General features: G+C 36.6%; 1 protein-coding gene across 1 annotated transcript in view; it reads left to right on the top strand.

Annotated features, from left to right (window-relative positions):
- sarnp (SAP domain containing ribonucleoprotein) overlaps positions 1 to 26,341 on the top strand; it is a 31,036-nt gene extending 4,695 nt beyond the window's left edge. The window contains exons 3-11 of the mRNA XM_066708161.1: positions 3,834 to 3,880; positions 4,279 to 4,352; positions 6,224 to 6,275; positions 6,791 to 6,864; positions 7,386 to 7,414; positions 7,875 to 7,900; positions 8,156 to 8,224; positions 25,680 to 25,763; positions 26,130 to 26,341. Of these exons, the coding sequence (XP_066564258.1) occupies positions 3,834 to 3,880; positions 4,279 to 4,352; positions 6,224 to 6,275; positions 6,791 to 6,864; positions 7,386 to 7,414; positions 7,875 to 7,900; positions 8,156 to 8,224; positions 25,680 to 25,763; positions 26,130 to 26,171 (497 nt within the window). The 3' untranslated portion in view covers positions 26,172 to 26,341. The remainder of the gene's footprint in view (positions 1 to 3,833; positions 3,881 to 4,278; positions 4,353 to 6,223; positions 6,276 to 6,790; positions 6,865 to 7,385; positions 7,415 to 7,874; positions 7,901 to 8,155; positions 8,225 to 25,679; positions 25,764 to 26,129) is intronic.
- Positions 26,342 to 26,623: the final 282 nt, after the last annotated feature.

Here is a 26,623-nt window from a genome sequence, read left to right as displayed (position 1 = left end):
TATCCTGCTGGAAGTAGCCATCAGAGGATGGGTACATGGTGGTCATAAAGGGATGGACATGGTCAGAAACAATGCTCAGGTAGGCCGTGGCATTTAAACGATGCCCAATTGGCACTAAGGGGCCTAAAGTGTGCCAAGAAAACATCCCCCACACCATTACACCACCACCACCAGCCTGCACAGTGGTAACAAGGCATGATGGATCCATGTTCTCATTCTGTTTACGCCAAATTCTGACTCTACCATCTGAATGTCTCAACACAAATCGAGACTCATCAGACCAGGCAACATTTTTCCAGTCTTCAACTGTCCAATTTTGGTGAGCTTGTGCAAATTGTAGCCTCTTTTTCCTATTTGTAGTGGAGGTGAGTGGTACCCAGTGGGGTCTTCTGCTGTTGTAGCCCATCCGCCTCAAGGTTGTACGTGTTGTGGCTTCACAAATGCTTTGCTGCATACCTCGGTTGTAACGAGTGGTTATTTCAGTCAAAGTTGCTCTTCTATCAGCTTGAATCAGTCGGCCCATTCTCCTCTGACCTCTAGCATCAACAAGGCATTTTCGCACACAGGACTGCCGCATACTGGATGTTTTTCCCTTTTCACACCATTCTTTGTAAACCCTAGAAATGGTTGTGCGTGAAAATCCCAGTAACTGAGCAGATTGTGAAATACTCAGACCGGCATGTCTGGCACCAACAACCATGCCACGCTCAAAATTGCTTAAATCACCTTTCTTTCCCATTCAGACATTCAGTTTGGAGTTCAGGAGATTGTCTTTACCAGGACCACACCCCTAAATGCATTGAAGCAACTGCCATGTGATTGGTTGATTAGAAAATTGCATTAATGAGAAATTGAACAGGTGTTCCTAATAATCCTTTAGGTGAGTGTATACCATTGCAATAAATGCTCTTCCGCTGATAATGTCCGTGAATCATTATTTTGCGTGCGATGTGCTGCGCTATTGATCTCTGTACTATGTGCAGAAGCGATCGCGTATTGATCAGTAGAGTAAAAGCACTCGGTGCCATTTGGACCTGGCGTTTCACTCGCAATGTGTTCACACCACTGGTGCAAACCCACAAATGATCTGTCATTCCCATTATCACTGATGCCCTGAATCAGTCATGTTCATGTATACGGCATTTCCAAAACGAGCTCTCTTCAATCTCCATTTCCAATCCATGTTTATTTGCGGGTAATCACTGTATCCACTCAATCTGACTACAGTTGTAAGAAAACGTGTGTAATGCTGTACAATGCGTGTGTATTTCAAGCACATGAAAGACTGTAGACGGGTAGAGATCGCCACTTGTGTGCCAGACTGACACTATTGTAAAGGGCAGGCAGAATTATGGGTTATATTTGAGTTATGTATTTTAATGACCGGTGAAAATAACCCGATTTTGGCTATTCTAGGTAAATGTGTTTGTGTTTATGCAGTTAAAACGCAATAGAGATGTTTATTACATAAACTCGGCGTCTAGTGTTAAGTGTATGTCACAGATTTTTTTCCTTCTCTTCTTCTTTCCCTAAATGGACTCTAGGGCCCAGCAAACGGCCTCAGGGGCCGTATACGGCCTGGAGGCTCGACGTTCCCCACCCTTAATATAGACCATTAGTCTATATCTTGACTGTTTTGAAAATGTGGGAAAAGTTAATTGTTTAGTTAAGTGTATTATTGGAAATTAGCTACCTAGTATAATTATACATTGTTTCGCTGTTATGACCAGAAAACATTACCTCAAGGATGCTAATGTTATGGCATTTGTGTCTCCGCTCATATTAAACTATTATTGAATACAAAATTTAATAAACTCTAGTCGATCAGGTTACGCTGTAATTGCAAAATATTTTCTTATGCACACATCAACTCTCCTTTAAATTACTGAGGGCACCCATATTTTATAAACAAAAAAGCTTTTCACAACCTTTTATAGCTAATTTGAAATTGTAATTAATGGAAAACCATATGACTATCAGAAAAAAAAAAAAAAAAAAAAGTGCTTGCAAAATGCAAGATACTGCTGTTCCATTATTATGGCAATTCAGTTCGTCCCCTTATAGGTATTTATTTTTATATACATAGCCTAATGTGTATTTCACAAAGTTGTTAAAACTGTTAGCCAAGTATTTTAAAATAGTTAAGAATTTATTGCAATTGTCACATTACATTTTTTCACATTTAATCTACATCTCATTTTGAGTGGGTGGTGGGGGGGATTATCAGTAGTCAAAATATTTGTTGTGCATATCACTAGGCTTGTTGTGCTCTTAAATCTTCTTACCTCACTGCTTGTTGTGACTTAATTCATGCATCCTGAAGCCTTTTTAGCTTGTGTTTTTTCACCCCCCACCCCCATTTGATGTAATCTCAGAACATATAATATCTTTAAACTTTGACTTGAAGAATTACAGTTTTAATCTGTCATATTTTTTTCACTATGGAGTCACAATGGGGGAAAAAAAGCTGTGTAAACCACCTTAAAATAGCTTTTCCTTATTTGCTAATGTATAATAGCGTTTCATTTGATACTTTGCCCTAGCTCCCGAAATGTAGTTGCTGTGTATAACCAATAGGTGTCACCATTGGTCTTCCAAAGCTGTATTGTAAGCCTTGCATGGTACACTTATATGCATTTGTATTAGAGATGTCCCAATACCTAATGTATCATGGTACTAGGACTGGGTGATATATCGAGTTTTTGCGATATACTCAATGTATTATTTTGTTCAAAATGCTTATCACCAGTATTGAGTTTGTCATTTTTATGCAAATGTACTTATAGTTGCATACCATGGAATGTGGGAGGAGTAACTCATTTTTTATGCAGCCTATCACTTTGCAGGAAATGCTTGTCCATCTTTGTGGCCAATCACTTATTCATTTTTTTTTTTTTTTTAATTTTGCAAATCACCTTCATTTATAGAAGTAAGGCGGGAGAAGGAATGAAGAGAAGGGAGCAAATGTGTGGTGTTACTATCAAATAATTTGTGTTGATGTGTTAAATTGTTTTGAGGTACCTTAATGCTTATAAAGTTGCATTTTTATTTTACAAACAGACGGGTTCATGGAATTATGATCTTAATATAGTGAGTGTAACATTCAAGATTTTTTTTAAAGCAATAAACGAAATAAGTCACCTAGTTGTAATTAAATGTTTGAATTAGAAACTAAAAACGGAAGCGAATACGGATGTGTGTGATATATATATATACACAGGGTTTCCCGCAGCGCTATTCAATTTAAGCGGCCCCCCTGGCCAAACATACCTATGGGAAAAATAATAACAAAAATAAACCTTAAAGCACAAGCGCATATGCTATGCCCCACTCTCGTTCACCCTGGACAAACCCAGTCTGCAAGCACCCCCGACAATATGCGAATGCACCCCCCAACCCCTGCTAATTTAGATATCATTTGTATGAAATTAAAGAATAATGAAGTTTGTTTGCATTTTTATGAATTGAAGAAATGCAACCAAGCCAATTTTATTGGTATTGTGATAATATAAAAGTGTTATTATATTATCTGGTAAGCAGAATTTCAAATGGAAACTCCACTGTCATAGTGAAGAAATCTATCAAGAACAGATTAAATGCACCACTGTAAACCCGGATGTGGTAAATCTGTTTGAATCTATACTACACTGCTCAACAAAAAAATGTAAGGGAACACTTGTGTAATTCGTTGAGAACAAAACGACGTAACAACGGTCAATGGAAACCAAAATCGCCAAGTGTTAAGTTTGTGTTCTTTCTGTAGAAGTTTTAGTGTGCCTTAGATGATGCATTGGAATTTAATGTCCCCCCCCCCCCCCCCCCTCTCTCTTCAGCTGAGGAAGAGGTGAACGAAGAGGAGGTTCTTGGGGAAGAGCCAGAGGTAATGCAGTTTCCCCTTCTAAACATGAAACCGAACACAGTGCCATGTGCTGTGCAAGTAAAGGGTGCCTTCATTTATCTGTGACCATACACTGCAGGGTTACAGAGCAGTAGCACAAACCCTACAATTGCTTAAATGTACTAATCTTTTGTTTGTGGAGAGGAATTGGTTATGATTATTAAGCTACATAGTCAATTAAAGGCTAATTGTATAAGAAAATACTTCAACAATCTATTGAGCATTTTAACTAAATAAACTAAAGTGGGTACAGTTTAGAAGTAACATTTGAAAAAAACCAAAAACTAGTCAATAGGTGGTGGAGCCATTACCCTCCACTTTTCAAAGGGGCCTCACTTAATGTGCATCTTGAGCAACCTGCCTTATTTCTGTGTATGTAGGAGGAAGTGCCCAAAGTGGATGAGCCGACCCCACAGACCCCACCCAAGGATGTAGCCGAAGAGCCAGAGGAAGAGTAAGCTTTCATTTAAAATAAAACTTTCACTTACATTTAGACCGCGAGAGTCGAGAACACACGATTTTTAATGGATATGCCTTCTCCAGAAAGTCATTACACTCTCCTACCCAGTTAATCGCCAGTCTGAACCAGTATACACAGTGAACATTTGCCCTGAACATGTATTTAATGCCTTTAAAAAATAAAAATTACATTTGGTTGCCTTTTTTATATACTGTAAATATTTCAGTAATCCATTCTTTACTGTTTTTATATTGAACTTTTTATCTAGTCCTATATTGAAAATAAATGGTAATAGTAGCACACCTTTAAATACAATTTTATTTCCAGATGGTTTACTTAAGATGGTAAAGAAATCTAAAAACACTAGCATGGAAAAAAGCAACATGGTGCTAGCACAAGGAAATAACACATTTCTACCGATTTCACTATTGATACACTCCTTACAAGTTCCTCTCATTACAATTAAATACTTTAGTAGAGCGTTTTAATTATGTAACGTATGCCCTTCTGAATCAAAGGTAGAAATATAACAAGTTTACAGAGTCTTTTTCTTTTGCTGAACAAAATAATTCAACAGTAGGTGGCATACAATGAGTTTCCTTCTACATTTCCTCTGCCATCCCATCGGCCATACAGAGTTAGTAAGGATTACCCGGTGAATATTCCCAATAACTAACTTTTAAAGTGAGCTTATATTACTTAAAATCTCCCTGGTTTAATTCAGTGAAAATTAACTTCTCTCTCACGCACCCAGTTCGGCACTAAACAAAATGGAAATTAGGTTCCTGAAGCTTAAGTTATGATTCGAATGCAAATTAAGTACAACTATAACATTAGAAATTCAACAAAAGCCTGGACTTCTTCAATGCAACATGGCTGAACTTTTTCCTCAAAATCACTGCTGGATGTTGATGTCACAATTATTTGTAAGTGTAGTGACTGATGTAATGAAATAATGACTGAAATGTATAGACCCACCCCAGGCTTTTTTTTTTTTTTAATTAATGTAATTGCAATTTTATATTTCCCCCCTTCATTCATGCATAGTAGCACTGCCCAAACTCTGTATAATGCAGAATCTCCCTGTATTCCTAAAAAGTGAAAACCTCTTCCAGGTGTTTATTATGAAGAATCATATAAATATCTAACTTATTGTGGGGATTCTGCTGGTGGGTTAAAGCTGTTTTAAGGGTGAGAGTCCAGCTGTCGGCAAAATGTATAAGCAACGGTTTACTTTTCAAATATTTATAGTTCAGTTTCATTACACTGCTTTTATTTCAGTATAGCTTTCTTTGTGCCTCACTCATTTTTCAATCTGCCTCCTAGGTTTACCATTTCATTTATCTGTCCAGTTACACTAAAGATCACTTCACGTCATTTCTTGACATAAATCAAATATCTTGTGTAAATCGCACATCACATTCAAATTCCTAATTCCATTAAAACAATGTTCTAATGGTGACCTGTCAGGTTTTACCTCCATGTAAAGAAAAGAATTTGTGGAATTATGCCTGCATACAGAATTGTACTGAAATCATGTGCTGTGTAGGTTGATTGTACATAATGTGTTGCAAAGCACTACAAGTGGAGCTCTACTGATTCTTGCAGTTACCTTATGTGAGATTTGTGTAGTTATGTTCAGTTTATATAAACAAACAAAAGTCAATTTTCAATGGTTCTATTTTCAATGTACAAGCTCCCCGTTGGATAGGAGACAATAAATGTCTTTTTTTGTCTGTATTTATTTAAACATGCAGCCTTTGAGAGACCTGTCAATTAAATGTATATATAAAAAAGACAGGCTTGAATGTGTGCAGTGTAGTTATTGCTTGCTTACTATTTTGCTTGTCCCCCATTGTTTTTAGAGAAACCGAGAAAAAGGTGGTGAAGATCTCTCCAGCTGCCCCCCTTGATGAGGTACCAGTTGTGATACATAATTTATTGCTGCATTTCATTTTCAGGGTGGCACATTCATATACTATCCATCTTTAGAACTTGGTTACATTAGTTAAGTCATGCAAGTGATGGTCTTTTTGTGTACACACAAGTGTGTGTGATGACCTTGGCATATCCTTGGTCTTTGTTTATGTATTAATGCAATTGCATATAGTTTTCTGTATGATCAGAGCCAATTATGGGAAAGTTTTAAACTTTAAGTGATGTATTAATCTGAAGATGGGGAAATTTGTGCATCTAGTAAGTGAAAATGTAGGCCTACTTGTTTTCCATGAATGTTTAGTTGAAATTGAGACATCTTGGGGTGTTTTATAAACTGCTTTAGTAAACTTTTTTTTTTTGTCTACCATTGGCAATCACTAATTACATTTAGCATGTCGCCCTCTGCTTTGTATATTCAGCACTGGAGGACTTTGGAGTTCTCTGGCCTTTTTTCTTTTACGCCTTTGGAATAAAAGACTTCTCTTTAAACTCAGAGGCTGCAGAAGAGAGCCGAGCGCTTTAATGTGCCTGCTACCGCTGAGAGCAAGAAAGCTGCTCGAGCTGCCAGGTAACAAGATTCTTATTTAAAGCGAGCCCCGCTCGAGAGGGTCTATAATGAAGCGCTGAACATAATGAAAAGACTGCTGCAAACTACAGAATGAGGGCAGCTGTGGGTCACAGTAGGCCTCTCACAATATAGAGTGATCCATGATTGAATATTCAAAGCTTTTGAGAGTTCAATGGTGGAAGCAGCATTTTCACTCATGAAATCAATTTGAATCCAGAATCCCAGTGTGATTTATTTTATACTTTGACATTTTTGTTTTGTTTTGTTAAGTTGATCATAATGAGTGTATTGGCTTTTTGTCTCCTTTTGTATACAGTAGCTTCCACATTAAAAATAATTATATACCATAATTGTCATCATAGACATGCAATGCATGAAGACAAGACCCTTTGCATGCGTGTCTGTTAAGTAGCTTCCTCAGATTTTCATTTCACACATTATGTAATTTGTATTCAGACTAGCTTTACTGCATCACTGTTGTCTGTCTGTCATATTTTAAATAGTCTCACTTCATCTTCCAGGTTTGGCTTGCCTGTCGTTCCACCAAAAGGTGAGTTTGTAAGGATTTTTAATGCTCATGAAAAATTGTATGATTGTCAAGGCTTAGTTTTTTTTTCCCGCCAGAATTGCTGATTTATATATTGATACCTGTTTGCATTTATGAAGACTGTTCTAGCTATACCACTTTGAGAGAGACTCTTGACAGAAGTAAGGCCTGGTTAATTTTTTTGCTGATAGAATCAAACCAATACCAATAGGAACTGATGTTGGTTGACCAGTAGTTGACTTGACCCCCATGACCAGAAATTTCAAACCCCAAATTATTGGTGACATGAGGGGGAATATACTTTAGATGGTGCTATGTTTTCAAACATTAAATTTGAAGTATTGTCTACATTAAAGAAACCATGGAGTAGTTTGAAAGAGCAGCTTATCTTTATGAACTCCCCCTGCTATGTTTTCAATCTATATGAGGTGAGCACTAATTGGTTTGTAATTTTGTCTTTCAGGGACTTTTCCAGACAGCAAGCCAACTGTATGTATTGAAATTAGTTACATTTTATTGAAATACTGTTTGATATTGTCACTGTGGGTAGTTTTTTCAGTGTCCTGATAATTTGTGTATTATTTGAGTTAAAAACATTCTTGTCAGTTATTGTAATTTTTGTAAACGGGCTGTTTTTGGGGCAGAAGATGTTCATTGACCTTCTTTGTCCATCTCTGCATTGGTGATTGGTGGTTAGGCATAACAAGTAAAAGTAATATTTTCCTTGTCTGCTCCTTCCTTCAGGTCAGTGTTGATGTGCTGAAAAAGAGAGCCCAGAGATTTGGAATGAATGTTTCTTCGGTCTCAAAGAAGGTAGGAAATCTTGGGTTTTCCTATGTAGTGCTTTGGTATCCTGCTTTATCACTAAGCTTGTGAACTGAGGGATACCATTGAAGCAGCAATTTGGTGATAGACATTCTTCATGTTTAATCAAATACCATTTTAAATACTGATGTGTATCTTTCCATGCCTGATTTAATTAATTGTGAATAGGAGTTAACATTCATATTACAATTTAATTAAGTGATACTTGCATGAGACAATGTCTAATTTAACAATAGGAGGAACAAGTGATCTCCGCCTCCTCTTACTTGTGGAAACTTAAGCTCTGACAAGTTCACCTGTTCACCCTTTTCTTGTCACTGATTTTTGGACTTGGCTACTCTAGTAATACTACAATATTTTCCAAAAAATATTTTGTAAATTAGCAATAGTTCAATAACAATTGCTTGGCAGAATTGAAATGGAATTCAAGTCTCTTAAAAATGCCCATTCCAATTCAAAATATGTGTCTCTCGGTTCCAATTGTTTAACAATTTCACACTTGATATCAACACACGTTCATATGCACACAAACAGTGGAAACTTAGCAGCAGGGGGCAGATATAATAGCCCACCAGATGTAATGGGTACAGAGCTCACAGGGAGGCAGGCAACAATGCTAGTTGTGTAACAACAACCTTAATCTACTTGCTAGTCAAATGTCACCACCCCCTCCTTCCTTCCCTTCTCTACAAATCCTATCTTTGGGGGATGGGGGCATAGGGTGCCGTTTTAATAAATGTAACCATGCCTCCGGTATCTTATAAATCCTCACTGATGCATGAAATGCACTGCATAATTGCATCCTGTATATGCCTCAAACTGGACACGGTAAGCTTTAATTTGAAGATAGTGTTGTATCTTAATGTTAATGCTGCAAAATAAATGATGCATCACATTTATGTTGCAGCATTAACATTAAGATACAACACTATTTACGGTTTGTGTACCCATTTCATAATGGACTTGGAAGAGTCCAGAAATGTAAGTTGAACACCGCTTTGGACCATACATACATAGTCTGGAGAACTAGTATTTCATTTTAAAATATACTATTGCACCAACATGCATCAAATGAAACATTTGCCACACTTGATTTAAGAAAAGGGATATAAGGAAATGTTTATAATAGGATGCTGCCTGTCCACATCTCTCCAGTATACTACTTAAATAAGTTTCCATTTGAGATCAGACCTGCAGAAACTGACCAAAGGTTGAGATGTGTAATGGTTCAAAAGTGTCTGAAGGTGTCACTGACACCCCACAAGATTCTTTGTCAAACTAATAATGCCATGGTCCAGTTCCTCCTGGGACAAGAGCAGAAAGCTACAATTATGACAAAAGTGAGCTACAGTGTTGAGAGGTAATGGTATTAATTCTATAGAAAAAAATATATAATTTATATAATATTACAAACCCTTTATCCTAATACTCTAGAGGATATGCTGTAACACTGATTGAGACGTCCTAACTGGCGTTACCAATGTTTGAATGTAGAATTTTCAGTCCTACTGTATATTTATGTATATATTAATAAAGCTAATGACCCTAAACAGGTACAGCAATTGTGATTGATATGGGACAAAAGTGAAAAGATAAAGCAGAATTCGCTGGTGGACCATCTGTTCAAAACTTCTGCTGAAGACCATTTGAGCATGAGAGTATTAAAGGTTCTAATTCAGGTGCTGCCATGTGCAATCGGGTAGTGCCACTTGTAGGATTTGTTATTTGATGTACAACTGTCACCAGATTTGGGTCGAGTCTTTCAAGCACTTGAACTGTGCAAACAGTAAGTGTCACGGTATCTCGTATAATTAGTTGTTGCAGTCTGTCCTTCATTTGACCAGCTCTTGGTCAGGTGATGAGTTCTATTCAGTTATTGAACTATAGTTTGTAAAGAATCTATTGGCTTCATAAGCATGTGAGTGAACATGTTTGTGTAAGGTTCTCTTTGGGATATAGCAGTAAGTAACATTGAATATCAGTTAGCTCATTCAGTGTACTTCATTATAGACATGAATTAGGAAAAAGACAAGTAGATGTGTATGGAATTTTCAAATCTTGGATGTATAGTGTAGCTTTGTTCTTTGGAAATTGAAGGTGAAAAAAAAAAAAAAATCTCATTCTACTTATAAAATGTAATGTACCTGCAGCAGATCCAGAGTTCTATTTGTGAACATATATACATTTCTATAATGTCAATTGTTTAAAACATAAAGCTTTATTTGTATATTTATTTACTGCCCCACAAATGTGATGTTGCTGTAGCTTTGGCCATTACAAGATCTGTAAAATCATCAAATCATTGTGTATGAACTGAAGAAGAACCAATGCACGAGAAAAGTAGAGAACCTGTGTGAAAGTGGCTGAGATGCGATCAAGCAGTAGTCTGAGTGATGGGCACACTGGAACACTTATTTAACTTTCTAATTAAATGATCCACTCCGTCAAGACTAATCCGTAACCCAAACCCTTGTCCTCTAAGCATCTGACGCTGCAAATCCCCTAAATCAATTCCTGGTCAACATTTCAAATTGTACAGTTCAGTTTTTCCCTGCCCCCTCTCGGTCCCTCCCTTTTCCCCAACCTGTTTAAATTTGTCAGCATTGAAGAGTAGCGGTAACCGAAAAGCAATAGAGGGGGAGTACGTACACCAGATTTTGTTCAATACCCCCACCCCCCCCTCCTCCCAAACGACCACTGCAGAGTGTCCTTGAATAGGGCTCTCTGGTCAAGGATAATAAGTAGTGACAGGGAAGAGAATTGGTTCTGGCAGCCATGGAAATTGTTACAGAGAGGGACTGTCACTCTAGCCAGCCCCCTTGCAGGAAGAATAGCCCCCGAGAATAGCTGGTACACCTCATTTCTTTGTGCTGGCTCAGCTAGGCAAGTCCAGAGCAGGCTATAGGAACAGACCTTATTGTTTGTGTGCGTTTCTAAAAATTAGACTTATAGGAAGGTTTTTCTGTAGGTTTTTCACTCATTGTTGTTATACTTAACCTATTTAAAATTATATATAGATATATAGTGATTTTATGACTTATTTAAGAGGTTATTCCTCCTCCAGAGCTAATCCTTGTCTTTTATAGTGGAATGTTATTCTTTGAAGCAGTCATTAGCTTTTTTTTCTTTTTCTCTCATGTTTGCTTATTACACTGTTGTATTAAATTCCATTCTCCAGTAATGGCTGTGTCATCTCAGTAAGGTAACCTGGTTAAAAGCTAGCCACTGAAAGGGACTCAGTAGGTGAAAATAAACGGTAGCTCTGGTCCAGGAGTGAAGCCTAATGTGTTAAGTTTCCCATGGTGACGACTGCTAAATGAGGTGCTCTTAAACCAGATCAGCACAGTTAATCATTTTCTTTTCCTATGTTTTTTCTTTTTAACCCCTTTTTATTTGGAGTGGGAACACACACACACACAATTTGCTCGCCACTTGTACCGCTTCTCGTTCAAGAAGTCCATTGTTTAACGCTGAATGGCCCTTGTTTCAGCTGTGTAACTAAATCAAGAGCTCCTTCTGGACAATGAGACTGCAATGCCTCACTCCCAAATTGTCATTCCAGTGGCTAGGGGAATTAACTCTGTCCCCATTGTTGTGAGCTCCCCCTCTACACACACACACTGCACTGCTTGGTCAAGTGATCTCACCCCCATTCTTTTAAAATGTAAAGAGTAAAAATAAAACTCCAGGGAGAAAATGGTAGAATTAAAATGTCTTTATCTGGAAAGAACAAATCAGGATTCTTTAAAACCTAGGTAATCTGTGATGAGTGACTCATGTTTTTGCAATTTATATTGCCAATTTTAGCTAATTATTTTTTATTTAGGCTTTAATAAAATGTAAAGCATATTTTAAAGTGTTGAAACTTTAGTCATTCAGTGGATTTGCTGTACAAGTTAAAAGACTTTTAAATTGATCAAGTGGGAGATAATGTAAGTTGCTGCAGAGCTTCTTAATGTAGGCAGCTAAATGCCCCTATTTTTTCAGAATGGGAACGTCAATGGATTTTTATTAAGGACTTGACAACATCTGCTTGTAAAAATAGTCTCGCAAGAGAGGTGTTGATAAATAAGGATTATAAAGAAATGCTGGGGGTCTGTGTGTTTTGGGTTTGTAGAGGTTATGAGAGAGGTGGAGACCAAGAAGTAGGTAGGGGTGTGCAGATTCAGTGATGCTCAGTGACCGGCCTTTGGCCACTCATCTGGTTTTATTTGTGCCTGCTGTGAGGCAAAATCTTTCCCTTTTGTTCTGTACACTGAATGCATCTTGCACTACTTCGCCATTCTCATTGTGGATGATGTCATTATGTGAGGATTCAGCCAGTTAACCCAGTTTACTGCGGGAACTTGCAGGATGATCTTGCTATTGTACGATTGTATTGATTCTGTCTGCAAAGTGGATTTATTAAATTATTCATTTTGAGCAGTTTATGAATCGCTAGAAACAAGTTTAAAAAGACAACCATCACATTCAAGATTTCTCCAAAGTCTCATTGTATGATTTGTCTTTGTTTATATGTACAAAAAACCCATTACTGAATTTGGTGAGTATTGTGTTGAAGAATAGACCACTTCATGTAATGTTAAATTAAAAAAAAAAAAAAAAAAAAAAAAAAAAAATGCATATTGTTTTCAGATGGGAAATCCTCTTATTACTCCATGAACCCAAGCAACAGATTTTGCTAATCTTTTGAAACCAAGGGGACTCTGGATTTATAATCTTCATTCACGGTATTGGATCAGCATGGCTGGCTGTAACAAAGTGATGTGAATCAAGTCCATCTGATTTCACTGCATCCTGACATTTGAGGAATATCAAAAGTTTTCCCCTAATATTGTGTCCCTATGAAACATTCCGTATTCTGTTTTTCAAAATTCGTCAATTTTCTTTTCCTCTTCTAAAACTTGTTGGTGGCAGTCATTGTTCATTATACACATACCACTGATCTTGAAGGCTCATTGGTTTCTCCTGATCAGTTACACTCCTGCTTGTGTATGGATATTATCTATAGTGCATAGTAAACTAGCTAGAGGGTACTGTTTACCCAAAAGACATTCAGAGAGCCTGGTTTAGGAGAAGCACACTGAAGGCTGATTTCATACAAATAGATTAGCAATAGTGTTTTAGGTCGGGTAGTCCAATCCAGCTGTGAATATCCTCATTTTAATGTGCTTTTTAAATTCTTAGCGGTTATATAATTTTTTTTAAATGGTGCATTTTTTTCCCCATTTATAAAGTTAGGGTTAGGTACCTACAACAGCAGTGTCCCCCCACCTCAGACTGAACCCACGACCCTCCGCTCCGGAGTCCATTACTCTGCACTGCTGCTTTTTTTTAATGGTGTTTCTACAGACTTACTTCTCTCATTCTATTTTTGTGTGCTCCATCTCAATTCTTATTTCTAATATATGAACATCATATCCTTCAACTATATCTTGTACTACACCTGACATTTTAGCATTTTTCTTCAAGAATTACTTTGACATCAACCCCACTTGGAATTTAAGATTGAATTGTACTGCCGTCTTCCATTTTTAGATTTTAAAATGTGGCATGCTTTTTCACAAATAGACATTGCTTTAATTTTTAATTTACTATTGCTCAAATAACCAGTCTCTAATTTAACTGTTTCAAGCAGCAGCACAGATGTTGAAGTACAGCAGTGTCCACATTTTTGTTCAAGTAGTAGTATTAGGTTCTCGGACTGCTAAAATAGATTTGGGAAACCTGACCGCTAATGTGAAATTCATAATGAGAAATCTTGGGTTAAATATTTTGATTCTGATTTAAGATTCGAATCTCAGACCTATTAGTGTATTTTTATCATCCAAGAAGCATTGCTAAAATTTAGATAATTTCTAATGTTGTCTGATGCTGAGAAATTGGTCCATGTGTTTATTTAATCTAGATTGATCTAGTACAATAATACAGCTAAAGCAGAATGCAGCCACTAGGGTATTAATGCAAAAACAAAGAAAACGTTTTGCATTACTCCTGTATTGGCTTCTCTGCACTGGCTTCCAGTATGCTTTAAGATTGTATTAGCATATAAAGCACTTACTTTATTTAAGACATACTAATTCCATATCAGCCTGGGTGCCCTTTGAGGTCATCTGACAGGGGCCTACTTTGTCCCAGGAGTGAAGAAAAGAAGCCACTTTTTGTTATAATACTGAAGAGTGTGGAATAAATTGCCATGTTTTATTAGAGATGCACCCTCGCTGACTGTTAGTCAAAATTGATTTGTTAATCTGACCTTTTTCCAACACTGGTAGAAGAAAATAGAGAATAAAACATTTCATATTATACATATGCATTTTTGTAAGCTACTTTTAGTATTAAAGGCACTATATAAATATTAAATTAAATCTAGCAGCTAAACTAATTGTGAAAATTATGTACATTTATTATTACTAATGAGTAGTTATCAAGTAGAATATAAGGAACATTAATTTCAGGAATGTCCAAAATCCTGTCCTTTCTTGTGTTCCAATCAGAAGTTTAGGAATATGTATTCCTTAAAGAAAATGTCTTTAGGCTATGTATTGGTTGTTGTACTTTGTCATACTGCTTTCACTTAAAGATTAATTGAATATTGTCACATCCCCAGGCACAGTATACCTGACAATATAAAGCCATTATCTAGTTTACAGCCATTAATGCCCTTGAGCCCTTATCACAATCAATTAGGTTACTGATTCACTGTTTTCAAAAGTTGTTGGGGGTTGTGATGCTCATAACATGGAGGAAAGTGGCACTGAGTCGGGAATGGAAAAGGACCCATATGGGAAGACAAAAAAAAAAGCCAGCAGTGCATATAACCACATGTATAGGACATTCCTTTTTGAAGATGACAATACAAACATGCTTGTCTTTAAACACCCCAATTTGGAATGTAGGTTGGTCAGTATAGTAGTGTTATTTTGAACTAATGTGTGCAGATGGTTTGATTACTGTGAGTTTGATATAAATAATAAATAGATATGGTGGGTGTAGTTGAGCTCTTATTAATGAGGCAGGACTCATGGAGGTAAGGGGGATGGGGATGGGGATGCGGGGCAGTGCAGTGACTCCTGCCCCCTGAAGTGAATTAACCCCTCTTGGATGATTTAGCTGCCTCACGCAGCCGCTGCTCTCATGTAATCATAGAAGGTTTATGAAACCCATCCAGCGCTGCAGCTGGAGTCTGTGATGGGCCACTCACACATAATAAATCTGACCCAGGGGACGAGCACTCGAACACAATGGCATTTAGGTGCTGACATCTAAATGCAATTAACGAGAATGGACTCTTGATGCCATATTTCAATGAGGCTGCTGAAGAGGAGTGTGTTTTTTGGGTGCTCTCCCCCTTTCCACCTACTCACCTCAGCCCCTCTGTTTTATGGCTACCACCCCCCCCCCCCCCCAACACACACACACACACACACACAAACATATCAGTTCTTGCTCCCCATTGCAAAATATGAAGCATTCTTAGTTTCAAAGGGATAGCAAAAAGTAAAGACCAAGACCAGTCAAGACCGCTTATTTTCTTGAATTAAAAAAACACACAAACGTAGTGTTAAGTTTGGAGATGTGTATATATACATAATTTTGCGACCCCCACCACCTATTTGCCATATCCTTTTAATTCTCAGATTAAAATATTGATGCCATCAATGTTAAATTAAAGTGATGTCTACAGCCCACTTCAGGATGTCACATCTGAGTAGCAACTGCTATGAAGAGTGATGAGAAGGACTGTAGTGAGAGAGTACCTGCTTTGTTTGTATATGAATGTGCCATGACAGGGCTTCATTCTGACAATCTGCTTTGAGTCTAAAAACAAAATAGGTCTCTGAGATCCAACTAATCTAATAGGCATCATTCTTAATCTGCAGGTGTTTCGTGTTTGTTTTACAAATGTGAATGTTAGTCTGTCTTGATCCTTCTTGAAGAGGAGTTTATGCCTAATCGACACTGAATGCTGCTGCATAAACTACAGGCATTGTTTATATTTTGTCAAATTTTCTGTAGATGTTTTGGTATTTGAAATTGGTAATCATAATTATCAAACAAGCGTCCACAGTTAATAATAAATAAGGATGTATTCCATCCAGAATTGTTGTAAAATGTTTAACTATAAAGGGATTTAATGTTAAATCTTAGCTTACCAGTTATTTCCAAAGAAGGAAAAAATTAAATTGAACATTCCCCCCTTTTCTACAATTTTGTTACCACCGAACGAAAGCAGAATTATGTAATTCTTAGTCGCTTAGTTATATGCAGTTGGCGCTGCAACCGGTGATCCCGGCAGCCACTTCAAATCCCATTTACAATGGCCTTCATTAAGGCAGGTCCCTCATTACCACACCTAGCAGCGCTGCGGTCCCCAGAGGAGCCTGTCTAATGAGGGGGCCTCCAGGGACAGGCAGGGACCCCAGCCACTGACCTGCCTGCCGCCGGGGGACCTGACAGCTTCTGGAGACTGCAACTCTTACTGATGTGATTGTTTAAATGACTAATTAAGAAACCATTATTAGGAGAGCTTCTGGCAGCTGGTGGTGGATTTAGATGTTGATTTTATTTCATTTATTTTTTTAATATATCTTGTATTTTGGGCCTTTTCTGTTCATGCTGGACAAGGATTTTCAGTATAATTTGGCCACATGAGAAATAAATTGGGCAGCTTCTCTCTCAACCTGAAGCAGGAATTTCATATTCTTTTAAATGAGTATGGAAAAATGATTCCTCATAGGTTTTAGGAAAACTCCTGTTTGCTAATTGTGGCACCAATAAGTATCTCAGCCTGGTGTAATCTGTGAAGTTATGCATGTAAATACAGTTTAGCTAAAAATATTATTTTTATTATTGGTAGTTTTTTTTTTTTTTTTTAGATCTGTATTGTTTTGCCAGTGAAACCATGAGTTTTGTATTCAAACCCAGGAGCATCATTTTGAAGTAATTTGAAACATTTCTTTGTTTTTGGCAGTTTAATGTGTTCATACCCAGCATCGTGATTATTATCTATGCATAGAGAAATAGATCAGCCACAGGGAATTATAGGGATTTAATCAAGAGAAGCTCAGAATTGTAAAACCCAAGCCTTCACTTACAGTAAGTAGTTAATCATGAATCCCAATTTATTTATTTTTAACAACATATTGCATGGCAATTATTTATGAGCAATTATGTAATTTTAAATTTCATATTATGCCGACAACATGGTTTTCCTGCAAGTATATATTAAGATCTTTGCTGGAAATTGGAATAAAACTATTTAGGAGAATATATAGTTGCAAGTTCAATAAAATAAAAATTTATGAAAAAATGAATTTATGAAAAATAAAATAATTCTGCGGAATGTCAGTTGAAAAATCCAGCTGCTAAAGTTATGATCCTTTTATTTTTCTCTCTTCTATTGTAGCTCCTTGTAAGTAAGGAGAATTGCGCAGTTTGCATAGATTCATCACTGTAGTCATTGCTCTAAAGGGTTCACTTTGTATATGGTGAAGGCTTTAGTGGAAAGACATCTGTTTACATTTGGATATTTAAATCTTACAGCTAAAGCTATAAATCATTGTAGTGGATTGTTGCATCAGGTTTTTTTTGTTTTTTTTTCTCTCCATTACTCCAGCTCTATCTAATCTCTATCAAGTTTGTAGAAGCCTGTAATTTAAATGTATCTCAAGATACTGATGTCGATAGAAGCAGAGGATACAGATCTATACTGAGCTGTAGGTTTATGTAAAGAATTCCTATAGTTTCTTATTAATGGTTGTATGTGTGTTTTTGTCTGGGTGTAATTCACCCTTTTTGTAACACATTATACAACTGACTGCAATTTAAGATTCTAGTCTGACTGATTTCTATAAAATATACACCTGATTTACATGTATTGTTCTGCTGTATTGAGAGTTTTAAATCTAATCTAATATCCGAGTACTTAAGGTCAGATGTATGGGTTTAAAGAAACCAAAAACCACTAATGCAGATTTTCTTTGTTCTAATTTATTTGCAAGGTAACATATAACATGTATACTATAGAAAATGTGGTGCTTTGGTAATTAAGCCAATAATATACAGTGGTGTGTTCCATATACTGGAGTGTACATGATAATGTAGTAATTTATCAGGACGTGCTAAGTGTGTGGTAGTACAATAAAGCAAGGTACCTTAATTCCTTTAAGTTTTCTCCTGGCTCATTATTTACTATGGTTTACTACAGTAAACACGTTCTATAGGTGTAATATAGTAATGAACAATTTATTACCTTGTATATATTGGTACAAAAGATATACCAGGATGTTATGTGAGCAGGAGCAGTAATAAACTAATTCTTTGGATATCAGTTTTACTTTCATAAAATTGTCTTCAACATTTTAAGAATCATGTTTTGATGAATGTTCATATTGATGTTATTTAACTTAATATACTTTTTTTATATATATATATATATATATATATATATATATATATATATATTTTAGCATAGTTTAAAATATGGTAGAATTCAAGTAACTTTAAGCAAATATTTGCTTGTTACGTTTTTCCCCATACAGAAGTGTTTTCGTTTTATCTAACTTGTTTGGGTAAAATGTTGCATAGGCTTAGGCCTACACATTTAGGTCTTGTTAACATTGCATTTTATGAACATATATTAATAAATGGATGAAATGAACGGCACTATGCACAATCCCTCTAGGACCTCCTACAGCAGGCGAATAGCATCCAATGTATCCAATAGTGGCCTGCTTTTGTAAAACATTCACAAACCTGTGGCTTGTTCTCTAAGCCACAATGTTAGATTAGAGTCGGCTACAAGCAGCAATTATAGCAATATACATTAAATACAATGTAAATGATCTCCCACATTCTAACTTGTTTAATTTTTTTGGCAAAAAGACTCCAATCTACCATACACAAAGCAGTACAAATAATAAAATAATGAGGACCATGGTTTTGTAGTTCAGAAAAGAATATCTGCCAAGACACAATTGTACTTATTTGGTAAACTGGCATAGTGTCAAATATCTAAATTATGAGCTTGATATTCATGTAAAAAGCAGGTACTTCTCTGTTTTAGGAATTTATAGGTTATGCCATTAGAAAGTGTTATCTGGGACTAGCAAGTGCTGCTTCTGGTGTGCTGCACTAAAAATCACTGATGGGTTGAAATGTGAGCCGAGAGCGTTGTAACACTCGGGCTCAAAGGCTAAGGGTCGTTGTTCCCCAGGTGTTGCAGCATGTGCACTATTCACAACTCCATCATCTTTAATGCTTCTATAAATCTGCTTTTTACCATAGGTACCTAAGGAGAAAATAATGAAACTGTTTTGCACATTATAATTGCTTTCTGTGAATTATGCATTGTTGAGCATACCTCCTATAGATCCCTTCTGTAATGACTTACACTTTTATTTATGAAGTAGAAATATCTCTTCATAATGTAAAAGTGCCTCTCTTCTGATGTCAAATGACCCAAACCTCACTGCTAGTGTCAGTTTTTAGCTTAGGATTAGAGAAAAACCTCTATTTTAACAAGGATCTGAATCCTTTGGCTTCTACCAGTTCATTGAGCTCCAACACTGTGCATTGGACAAAAATGTTGGCCATATTTATAGCACAAAATGTCATCTTCAGGATGAAAACTAATCTTAAATAATAATATTCAGGTGAGGGTAATGTTCTTTAAAAAAACAAAACGGAAGATTACAGTCCATTTTAGAAGTAATAAAAAACATCCCCTTTGTCAGTTTGAACTTTCATGTGGGCAAACACTGACCAGACCTTCATACAATTTAAGATAAATGCATCTGAATTGAGTAGGGTGGGAAAGGCTTCTCCTGCAGCATTTTTGTAAAACGTACAGAAGCAGGGCCAGCAGGTTCGGGCAAGCAAGGCTGCCCCTGGCAATGTCAGCTCACCGCTGTCTTGCACACACTCCCATCAAGCCATCCATCACCAAAACCTGCCCTCTTGGTTTTTTGAGCATGAAGCCTTTATCAATAAAAAGAGAAAATAATAAACATTTCATTTACATTTTTCTCCATGACAACTCTGTTATTTACCTTCAAAACAGTATGACTGCTTAAGGCTATAGAATCACTGCAATTCCCAATCATAATAGAGATTATTCAGCCTGGCAAGTTCAAAAAGTGGAACCCTTAATTTGAAACTATTAACTAGATCCATTTACATTTACCCACACTTGATAAATTTCCATGAATACATTGCTTTTTTTTTTTGTCAGTCTGCTCAATAGACATTTTAAATTATACATTTTTACAAGTCTTTATAACCCATGTTGAAATTAAGGCGCTATGGTGTAAACTCATCTGACACAAAATCCCATCGATTGTTAATTGTTACTGGTTGAAGCTGCCTACTGGCAGTGTACTTGCAAACAATTGAAACGTACAGCAATTCTTTACACTTCTAAATTGTCATGAAGAAACGGGATGCAGGGGCTTTGCAGCCCTATAGATTATAAACTTTAAAATCAAAAATTAATCTCAAATTTATACTAATTGCGTTTAATTACGGTGGGGTTTTTCTTAAAATTTCAAAATGGTATCTGAGTAGAAAACCGTGCTAGAGATCAACACAAAACATCGCATAGCATCTATAGTAAAACTTGTAGTTTATGTGAATGCTGATGCACAAGAAGGAGATATAGGTTTAATTCGATAATATTTTTTTAACATAATGTGATACTACTAGGAAGGTAATTATTAGGTAATCTCTATATTGATTTAGAAGAAAGGAAATTCAACAGGTGTTGACACTTCCCAGTTCCCTAACTATTTTAAATAGTTTAATGTTCAATACCAGCAAATCAAGTTTCTCAAATGCAGTAGTGGCTATAATTTTAATTGTGTATATTATGTTTAAGAAATCTAAATTCCTCAGATCAGTGTTTCCCAGGAAAACATTTTGGACTGCACACATTTTATATTTGGTTTTAACTGAAAACTTATTTACATTTTGTTATGATGTATATGTGCAGAGCATGTTTTATTTATTTTGGGAAAGGATGTGCACGATATATAATACAAAAAAAAAGTTAAGTGTGTAAAATCCAGATCCAGAACAATATTTTAGGATAAAGTTTTAGGAAGTTTAATACATGAATAGCTGGTTCATATGTATATACTATACATACTACCCAGCAGTTCATTTCTGGACACATCTGAACTTTTTTGTGCAATGGGTGAATGGGACGTTAATATTTCCTTGTTTTTATAGTGAAGGAAAAAGGCTTAAGGCACATTTTCTTTCATAGGTGATGGGAAAAACCTGCTCTACAAATGCTGTGTGTATTTTTCATTCACGCAGGGTGAACCGTAACACCACTGCAGACAGCTGTCTCAGACGGGTTGTCCTGAGCTTTGACTTGGGTTTTGACAAGTAATCTGAAACCTACTCTTATCAAGATGGGATGGGAGGGCAAGTGAAATTGCAAGTGATGATTGCAGGAAAGGGATCCTCAGCCATGGATAGAGATATATAAAGCTGCTTGTGTCCCCCAACGCAGCCCCTCGATGCCGTGACGGGGATGCCATGGGGGTTAATTCACTGTTTTTAAATGGCCACAGCACATTTAGAATGAGAAGTGTTGCTGGAGGCCAGAGGTGGAGTTGATGAATGTGTAGACACTGGCGTTTTGATAGGGGTAATTTTGCTCTGACGGGGCCGGGCGATCCCATGAATCAAAATGTGTCAGCAAGGCGCTAAAGATGGAGGGCAGCCCATTGTCAGGCTGACACCACGTGAGGGCCAGGGCTGCCAGGGGTCAAGTGTGACACATCATTAGAACAATGTTGATTTAGTGGGGCTGTGAGGCAACAGACCCTCTCCCTGGGGGAAGAGCTTGGATGGAGTGGGGGAGTACCGATTCAGGAGTCTAATCATCTCGCAGCCAGCAGCTTGCTCCCATTAAACTTGGACACTCCTCTCTGCATTTATAACACAATCTACCATTTTGAGTTTAATTTTGTTTTGTAACTGGTGCCTTGAACGCGAGACCAGTAGTTAACCTTAAAAAGTGCCCGAATGATGGAATGTTTATACTTTTATATTGGAAGTAATGTTTTACATACAAAAATTACTATTGCACCATATTGCAATTTTTTTTTTGGTAGTTTTTTTATTTTTTGTTTATTCCCTCATGACATCCTGGCTTCTAGGAGATTGATTAATCCTAGTAATCAAGTTTATTTCTTGAATCCACATAAGTTTGTGTAAAATAAACATTGCATAAAAAACGGACTATACAACAGGCTTTTGTTTGTGCCAGGACAGAACTTTTGTTTGGTATTCTTTAATGCTTTGTTTTCCACCTTGGAATATTTTATGAAATCTTTATTTCTAAAGAGCTTTTTGGAACATTACATTGTTCTATTGAGGTTTTACATGGATTTTAAGATGTTAGATTTCTACAAAGTGAAATACTTTGTACTTCTGCAAAATGAAAATTTTAACCAGAAAAATGTGAATGTGAAAAATGTTGTAGGCAATACTAGTCTACTGCATATGTTTGTGCTACAGAGCTTTTGAATAGCCCTGCAGGTGTAACAATTTAATCAAGCAAGATCCAAAGCTGCATACCAGTCAGAGCTTTAAAGTGAGAATAATTCACTTAGTCTGGTTTTATTAAATCCAGTCGTAGGATTTTGTAACAGTATCTAATTGACTTGCCTCCTACATTTTAAGATGCTTCTTTTACCCAATCTTGCTATGTCTTTTAATTTTGTTATTTCCTTGTGTGTGTGTGTCACACATTCCCACTATTATATATATTTGTGTGTTTATATAAATGTGCATGTATACTGCAATACCACGGAGACACCTGGAGCAGTTTGGTTGGCCTCCTTCTCCATGTAGCATATAAATCCCACTTTATGACTTTATAGTGCTCATTATGGCAAATAGCACTGCCTTATATCTTGTCAAAGGCTTTAACCAGCAGTGATCACTGGCCAATTTGAATTTGAGAAGGGGCTTGATGAATTCCCCCGATACATCCCAGCACTGGCCTGGGCTGCTTCTCCGTTTGCCTCTAACAATGGCAATTAAGGGTGTTTTGCATTTCCCTATACATGCTCACATTTTGCACAGAAGGATGAAACAAATGTAATTTGTAGGTGCTGAATGGGGAAGTATATTGCCAGCTTACTATTAATTAACATTCATTAACTTCAGCGTCATGATTTGAGCATGTATTGACCACTATTCTATTGCTTTTTTTTAATCTTGTTATTCTGAAGAATTTGTATTGTGCTTTCTGAAAACAACCCTTAAATGTTTTCATGTCAGGCTAACCTTTTTTCATCCCCTTCTGTTGAAATAGTTTTCATATTCACACATGTGAAAATGGTTTGTGGAATAGCATTACTTTCCATTTGATGCAAAAAGATCAAATATTTTGTTCCCTAAAAGTAATTTCTTTTGATAGTGAAGGTTGTATACAAGCCTAATATGAACATTTAAAATAAATAAATACTACCTTTATGAATAAAATACCTTGCAAATTAGAAAATCTACAGAAGGCTTATTCTCCAAGAGTTACTCAGATGAGAAATATTCAACCCTTTCACTTATCCAGGGAATGCTGAGGAGATGAACTTGATGTTGTTGGGGAAGGGGGTGGGGGCGGGTTACTCTATTGATAAGCTATATAAGTTTGTTGACATCACTGAGCTTGTTCAATCCAGATTCCATCAAATGTATTATTCAGCAAAAAATATTTTATTGAAACAATTTATAATCTGAAGAGACTGTTGGTCTGACATGTGGAATTATATTGGCCAGAGCTCTATTAACCTTGGCTCAAGATGTGCTCAAGACATGGGGTTTACCCCCCACTGTTATTATTTGAGATATTTCTGTCTCAAACCCATGAAGCTGGAATAACACACACTGGCTTTTGGTGTATCTTTAAACAGTCTTTTTATTCACTTTGCTACATAGCTGCAATTCTTAATTTTTCATAATAGATTTTTGTAAATTTAAAATGTGTGTATGATTTTACTTCAGTTATTAGTTCCATAAGCTTTTATTTGCTGTGATTACATATACATATGCATGAGAGAATCTAAGGTGGGTCATCTATACTGCAGGTCATTTTGTACAGCACTTGGGAGTAATGAGTTTTCTTTAGAGATCCTTCAATGCAAACTTACCTACTATCAGTTAAGAAAATATTTTCTGTTGGAAAGTGCACCTACTAACTAACACTATTGAGGTTATTCTCTATCTATTTTCATTAATACAGTGTGTTTTTAAAACTTCAGATTATATATCCAATGATGACACAAGGATGTTTATTAGGGTTCAGAAAATCAGTTTTGACCCTGCTTTTGCTTTGTTAGCTAACCATTTTTGGCTGGTGGTGAGGAAGGTGGGAGCTGGAAAAAGGGTTTGTTGTGTTGAATGTGTGACCAGTGACCTGCAATTTGTCAGGTTGTTCTGCTTGGCAGTCACTTGCCGCAGCTCAGTGTGTTGGGAAAAGTTTCCTTGTCCTGAGATAACCCCTTACATGGCTGCTGTGTATAATAATAGTAGTTAAGGCATTGGACATGTTGGGTATAAAACTTAATCTTCTTTCTCAATGCATACTATATTCTCATTATTTTTAGATGCACCTGAACTTAATATAACAACCTACAATTTTGGATAAAAACATGCTGTTCTGAACATGTTTTACCCACATTTTCATGTTAACTTTCTTTTGCTCACAATTCTGCATTGCATCTTTTTGGGGAATCCAGCTTTTCTTGTTCGGCTGAAGTTCGATTATGTGCGTTTAGTGTGGGGTGGTGGTCTGTGCGTCCTTGAGGCTTGTCACTCATGTGTGCACGGGGCCACCCTACCCCCACAGGTGGAAACAATGAGATTCATTAGAGGTGCAGTGTTCAGTCCTACAGTTAGACCTGCTCTGGGGAGAGGGGGATGGTGAACTCGGCTTCGATTGTGAACCAGATCAGACGTCCGAAAAGGCATGCAGCTGTAATGATTGGTAATATGCAAAAGGTTGGGAGTTATGCATTAAAAAAAAAAGTCTTGCAGTTGGCTGGGAACTAAAACTAGAACACAGGCCACTAAGTGATCTCCCATTCAACTGTATTGAATAAAAATCCTAGTATTTCATAATCATTCATATTTTCTGGTAGATAGAATGTGGGATTGAAGTATGAATGTTTTCCATTTTGTGTTCAATTGAGAAACTATTGTCTTGGAAAGGTGGCATAAAGTATTTATCTGTAATTCTTTGATATTTGTCGTAAATGCTGACCCAGGGCCAGCCTATCAAAAAATGGCTTCATAACCTGCCCATTCCAGGTTATTTCAGGAGTTTCCTTGAGTCTTTATCTGTGTGCACTCTTTCCTATAGCAAAAATGTTACAGATAATAAAATCAGATGGCAATCAAGCCTAATAAACCTACAATTTCTCTGCAGGTCGAGGAAGATGAGAAACTGAAGAAGAGGAAGGAGAGATTTGGGATCCTCACCAGTGCCGCTGCAGGCACGGATGACTCAGAGGTGTGCTTTTGCCCTGCATTTTAGACCAATAGTTATAGCTGTAAGACTGGACCAAAGAGTAGGAGCTTGTAGGGAAAATTTGGACTAAGCCTGTGGGACTGACCGGTAATGTGAAACAAACCTAGATGAAGCAGAGACTTAAATGATGAGGAAATAGTGAGAACTATTGGGCAGGAACATCATTATGTATATTTTGTCTTTAATGCTTACAGAGTTTGAGTGTACAAAGCACAACAGGTTAGTGTACCATGATGTAACCTACTGTATAGATTTAGGAAGACCTAAGAAAGGTGCAGTTATTTGTAGTCAGAGTGTGAATAAAGTAGGTTATGAATGGGTGATTTTTACTTTTTTTTTCTTTTCTAGGCAAAGAAGAGGAAGAGGGCAGAGCGATTTGGAAATGTTTAACATTACATTTGTGGATTTTTTTTTTTTTTTTTTACTTGTATTTTTTAACTGCAACTTGTTTGTGTTCATTTTTAATAAAACAAACAACTTGGATTTTAAAAGGCACACATTTACAATAAGTTTACAGAATGTAACCATTTGTAAATTAAAGGTGGTTCAAGTTTTTCCAAGCATTGTCCCTTGTGATTTTTGTTTTGGTGTTTTAGATGGGTATGACTAAAATGCACTTTATTAATATTGTGAGCTTTTAGATTAACTTTGATTAAGGGTTAAATTAAGTATTAAAATTAAATAAGAATAAAAACTAGAAGATCAGAAGTTAAAAACAGGATTGCAAAGCCCAGGTTTTCATTCTCATCAGTGAACTCTGCTTTGATTCCTCTTGTTTAGCTATTCACACCTTATTAAAGCAAGGACCAGAATACTATTTTTCTTTTATGCTCTCAAGGATA

The sequence above is a fragment of the Amia ocellicauda genome, chromosome 7 (assembly GCF_036373705.1).
Source record: "Amia ocellicauda isolate fAmiCal2 chromosome 7, fAmiCal2.hap1, whole genome shotgun sequence".
Classification (NCBI taxonomy): Eukaryota; Metazoa; Chordata; class Actinopteri; order Amiiformes; family Amiidae; genus Amia; species Amia ocellicauda.
Note: the sequence above shows the minus strand (reverse complement) of the source record. Positions and strands in the feature narration are given on the sequence as shown.